This window comes from Gastrolobium bilobum, unplaced genomic scaffold (genome assembly GCF_033153095.1).
Source record: "Gastrolobium bilobum isolate Gb01-03AN ecotype WA unplaced genomic scaffold, APGP_CSIRO_Gbil_v1 utg3760, whole genome shotgun sequence".
In the NCBI taxonomy this organism is placed as follows: Eukaryota; Viridiplantae; Streptophyta; class Magnoliopsida; order Fabales; family Fabaceae; genus Gastrolobium; species Gastrolobium bilobum.
The window spans coordinates 309044-315043 of NW_026898344.1; the positions used below are offsets into that span (position 1 = coordinate 309044).

Here is a 6000-nt window from a genome sequence, read left to right on the forward strand (position 1 = left end):
AATTCATTTGCTTAATGCTTAATTCAAGAGGGGATTACTAAGACATTAGAATTCTCATTGGATTAAAGGGTTGAAATCATGAAGACATTAGGGTTCAACTATTTTATAGGAAAATAATGAATTGTCTGAGCAAACCAATTAGTTAATTATAAAATACAATATAGGAATATAAGGGAGGATCGGAGGTGAAGTGCATCCTGCCTACAGTCTTTTTACAAATTTTAATCAAATTCATATTTTCTTTCTGTTCTTGATTAATTCTTGCATGCTTTTTAATATTCTTGTTTTTAAAATTCTGTTTTTAAAATTCCAACACTGAATTAATTTCACAAATCAAACCAATTTTCTTTTCCAACTTAAGGAGAATAGTTAAATTAATACTTGGTGCATTAATCCTCGTGGAAACGATCTTTACTTATCACTTTTATTACTTGAAACGAATGATATACTTGTCGATTTCGCAACAATACTCTTATAACACTTTAAATATTTTTTATTATAGGAGTATAATTTTTTAATGCCACGGATGTACTACTCCCTTTAAATAAAAGGGAAATCTAATTGTCATGTTACTGTACACAGAAAACAACTTCCATCTAATACAAACTTTTGTCGAAAAAGAGATGCACAATTGTTTATAAATGTGTAGGAAACTCAATTTTTATTCTGCAACAAGACAAATATAACAACTATAAGGGAGCGTTTGGTACAGGTGAAATTTTTTTATACTAAAGAAATATAATTATCAGGGATCTGTAGGGAAAGTGAGTTAAGTAAGAAAGTTAAAAAAAAAGTTATTTGGTTTGGCAAAATATTACCAGACAACTTGATTAAAGTTTTTAAAGTTTATGTTTGATTGATGATAAAATATTAATGAATAAATGGAATAAAATTACAAAAGTAACTCCTTATTAATTTTTTAATATTAATACAAGTAAACCCCTCGTCAATTTTATGATTAAATGGAACTTGGTGTAATGTACCCAACAAATTAAGAGTAATTGGTTCATGAACAGAACATATATCAAATTGTGTGCTTACTGAAGCATAGAGTTTTTTATTGGTTTACGTACAACATTCTATATTTACTACGTGTGCTTACTGAATTATGACAGATACACCATCTCGCTTTACATGAGGGTATTATGGTCTGATTTGAATTGTTTTTTTGCCATTTAGCTGACTAACCAAGAAACATCACCTCCAACTTGTCTTTCTTAACATTGACAAAAGCTTGCTTTCTACGACCAAATGCTGAATGCTATGCAAATATAATAGATGGAGAAATTTCTCAAAACTATCAAACAGCACCTAAAAGAAAAATCTAATTGTCATATAAATAGAAAAGATCATGAAAATGAAGGTAATATAAATAAATTATTTTTCTAATACTTAATAAATAATGTACCCGTGTTCCTTAGTCCTTAGAGATCAATTTCATTGCTCTATGGCTCCAAAAGAAAAACCTGTCTCGTCTAATCCAGAGCTGCCACTTTTCACGCCTAATCTAGAGGCTACCACCTAAGGTTTAACTCGTAATATTTGTTCACAAGAAGCGACATAGGTAGATGGCATTCAAATGGATCGGGTCTCAAACATAACATAGAGAATCCGATAGAACGTGCCCAGTACTTGCATTATTAGGTGAGAAAGTTCAGTAAGTATCAGCGAGGTAAGAGAATATTCATTAGTGTGGGACGTTAGCTTTATGATTGATAGATCAAATAAAAATAATTCGATAACGCCAGAAAATTGAGTAGGTAATAGTAAAAGTATATATTCGATCCTCTCTAATACTATCTTTGAGAGATTTAAAACTTTAATCTCGAGACTCGCTCTGAATCGGATTAGTCACGAAACGATGAATCGATTGGAATATCTCGGAAAAAAAAAACTTTATGATTGGTTTGATGAATTAAATGAACGAATGCAAGTGAAACAACGAATTATTCAGATTTCAGGGTCCTTTTTCTTTTTCACATAACAAGAAGTAGGAAACGGTACAGCAGGAGATAACTTATTCAACTTTGGTACATTCATGATTCATCGCCAGATCTTTAAATTATAAAATAAGGATCCAGCATCAAAGGTAAAGCAAGACGGTGCGTATAATACAATACTCGTTGCATAACTTGAAATATTACATCATAGGAGAAAATTATGAGCAAAACCTGAACTAAATAAGACTACATGTGGGCAAATACAACAACTGGTGCTTGGCTAGTTTGCTTACCACAAGCAAAGCAGCTCATAGTAAGTTAAGGGGAGAGGTAAGCATAAAAGGTTTTCCATGACCAAACTCTGGTTTTATTACCATTCGGATTCATTGAAACCTGACACCTTCAACAAAAAATGGTCTTTCCATTGACCTAGGCTAGCAAAAGGCAAGAGACCACAAGACAATGGCAGAAACGCAAGCATAGTAGCATAGTACAAAGATCGGCGAATCCAATACCGGAAAATTACATTTTCCTTCTTTGTTTGTGGCGTTGTGGTAACTGGTCCATGAAGGATCGGGTACAAAGCAGATGTGCAGCCAACAGATAAGAAATGAAGCATGCAAAGAATCTCCCAATATAAGAGCCACAGATAACCACTCCCTCCCAGTGTGTCTACACACAGTTTGCCAGAACAGCCACAACCAATCCCTAACATCAAAAGGATGAAAGTAAGCGGCATAGTCTGTGATGATGATGTTGCTGAACGCCAAATGAGCAAATATGCAACTCCAAGAATTATAAGGACACCAAACGCCATTCGGCTCACAAGTTGAACTTGGCACCACAAAACATGAAGCATTGAATTGAATGTGACCACTGATTTAGGAGTCCACCAGGAGGAAGATTCCTAAAATAGAGAAAAGTGCCATCAATATTTCCTAATTGAGCAAAGGCAATGCTGGAATAATATGCAGCTGAAAATACTGTCATAATTACATTCTATTTTGCATAATTAGCATCTTAATTCCTAAATTACACTCAAAGAAAGGGAAAATGATTTATTGAATCTTTGGTCATGACACAGATGTACTTAAACAGAAACTAAATATGAAAATCTTAAACACAAATCTGACTAGTTTTCTAAATAAAATTTCAACAACGCGATTACTAATAGTTATTTTTCACCCTGCAATTTTAGAACAAAGGTACTCGGACTCTAAAATCATTAAAGGCAATGATTACTAGCTACTCCATATCACATGAAAAAGATTCTGCAATGAACATTAAAAAAAAAGGCAGCAGGTAAAGTCATTAGAGTACTTTGTCAAACTGGTAGAGTTATAGCCCTAACTCAAGACAAAAAATCTTACTAACTTTTCCAATAACTGTTAAACCAAAGCATAATGCAGTAGCTTCATCTAATTAAAAAAAAAAAGGATTAGACTTGCCTGGGTTGATGGTTTACATGATTCAGAAGCTTCAGTAATCCGTTCATAGGAATAAACATAAGCACCATACAAAAGTGAGAATGACATAATAAGCAGACCGGCAATAAGACAGTCTATGCACTTCCTATTCAGTTCACCGTGTCTCATATCTTCTAACTGAGTCTTGAATTTTTCAGCTTTGAAAGATGCCTTTGATACTCCCATGGCTAACTTTGATCTCTCTAGATTATTCAAATCAAAGTTGAGAGCCAATTCTGTCTCTTTCATTTTCAATTTTCTCATTGTAAGGCCAAGTTCAATTGTCTTGAGGTCATTAGAACGACATTGCTCCACAATGGACTTCTCAAAAGTACAAATCATAGGATTATTAATTACAGATCCAGAAGACGTTGGAGAAAAACAAACCATTTGGTTTGATTGCCCATGCATAGTAAGATCACGATTAACTGAACCCATATGAAAGTTATCCCTGAACTCTTCCCGACTAATTGATTGATCTTGAATTTCAGCATGCGCTAGTGCTCCCGAATGACCATCCTCTGTAACAATATGACTTGAGCAATCTTCTTTGTCACCAGTCAATTTAGAACTTGGAATTTCCCTCCTCATATGATTAAACTTATTTCCCTCATTGCTCGAAGATGATTCATAAATTAATTGAAGAGTACTCAAAGTGCTATGAAAAGATTGTTCAAAATTCCTTGTAAGATCATCTAGCTTGTCTCCAAAAACCTGTTGCCGGTTAGGCAGTAGTCAGAACAAGTGGCACACAGACGTTACTTTAGCAAAATAGAATTTGCTTAATGTTGGCATGAACTGCTAGAGATATGTAGTAAAATCGCAGTCAAGGGATGATTCAACAATTGATGTTGGGCTTACATTGGCTAGAGATTCTTTGATAGCTGACGTGCACATCTACAAGGTACACACACAAACAGTGTAGTGGTCAAGACTCAGATCAGAATCAAATCAAATTATCAGCAAGAGCCAACGAGGCATAAAAGGATAGCACTATAATTCCCATGTCGCAAGACAATACCACTAAAAGATTATATTTTGTAATTTTCCTAAATATCACAATTATAATCCAATAAGTTGTCTTTCAATGGTATCTGAGTGCATAAGTCAGAAACAAATTTCATTGAAGTTTGCTTTAGAAATAGTGAAGAAGATTACCGATGAAAGATGACTAGGAGACATACTCTCAGCTGCTGCATCTCTTCTATACAACACCTAAAAAATATTTTAAAAATCACAAGCACAAGATAAAGCAATAATTGTAAAAATTAAAACACTTACTAGAGTTGATAGTTTTAGCGTAATCTCTCATTCAAGAAAGCACATTATAAGAGTTTGTATAAGACAGAATCACATAGGTGATCGGTAATGTAGGAAAATAGAACAAGATTTCATTGAAGCAATTTTTTTTAATTTTTCAAACATCATCAAAGGCAAGATTTTTTATTTTTTAATTTTATTTTTTAATAGCAGAGAGAAGGGCAATTTAAAAATCAGCATTAAGAAGTCAAAGAGTGAAATTGGAAGGTATAAAAAGAAATAAGCTTTAACGACACCGTTTACCTGAGCCATAACAGCGGCGAATGACATTCCAAGAGGAAGCCCAATAGTGGCTACATTAGCCCTATTGCGGCGAACAATGAATCTAGGGTTCCGTCGTTTGCACGCTATCCCCTTCTCTTTACCTTTAGCCTTTTGTGATGAACTCGACGACGTCGTCGATTCGGAAAAATCCGAGCTTTCCCTTCTTTTCTTCTTCATCAAAGACATCTTCTTGCATCCGTTAATCGATTATGGGGAACAATTCTCAATCTCAGACATGTGGGTTCCCTACTATTACTATTCTTCCTTCGCAATTTCATATCAGAATGGAAGAAGCATCCATGAATTTCAATATGAAACGACGCTGAAAGGATTAAGCGCCCAACGTTATACAGATACTGTAATTAATGTTCTCTTATTTTCCTTTTGTGTTTTGTTTTGAAACTTGTTCTTTCTATCTTTCTTATTTTTTATTTTTTTTGTAATTCTATCTTTCTTATTAATGTTACCATCGTTCTACTTTGCCGCGTCATTCCTGAGCTGCTGTTGTTATTGAATTATTTTTTAATGTGATCTTTTTTGTTAGTACACATTCATTCACTTTGAATATTATACAAGTAAAATTATTAATTAATATAATTGATTATAATTGATTTTTAAACAAATAATACTTAATGATTTTAAAAGTATTCCTATAATTCTTTAATAATCTAACCCCTAAATTTTAAAAAAAAATTGATACACCCCAAACTAATATTTAGTCTTTATTGAATCTGACTAAATTTCATATCCATTCTGCAATCTTGAGTTGTTACTCACTTACTCTTTATTGGTTTCATATAATGTTTACATAATATTATAATAACAAAAAATGCTATAAGACAATTGTCACCAAAAAATTTTATTCATAAATAATAATCAGTTTAATGATAATTTTGTGAAAATTTGATGTAAATTCATAAATAGATGGAAATTTTGAGTAAATTTATTAATTGGTGATAATTTATTTATAAAAAAAATTTCATCCATTAATTGATTATAAGAATACAAAT

At 32.7% G+C, this 6000-nt stretch overlaps 1 protein-coding gene across 2 annotated transcripts; it reads right to left on the reverse strand.

The window, feature by feature from the left end:
• Positions 1-2035: 2035 nt before the first annotated feature.
• LOC133315072 (protein CPR-5) lies at positions 2036-5382 on the reverse strand. 2 transcript variants are annotated; one of them, XM_061516623.1, is made up of 5 exons: positions 4970-5382; positions 4565-4621; positions 4268-4303; positions 3389-4120; positions 2036-2847 (listed from the first exon to the last, which is right to left on the reverse strand). In XM_061516623.1, exons 1-5 carry the CDS (start codon positions 5174-5176, stop codon positions 2311-2313), a joined length of 1569 nt encoding a protein of 522 aa, XP_061372607.1. In that variant the 5' UTR covers positions 5177-5382; the 3' UTR covers positions 2036-2310. The 2 variants fall into 2 exon arrangements, with proteins under 2 accessions (XP_061372607.1, XP_061372608.1); XM_061516624.1 differs by having other exon boundaries at positions 4565-4610; positions 4970-5035.
• Between the last annotated feature and the right edge of the window lie 618 nt (positions 5383-6000).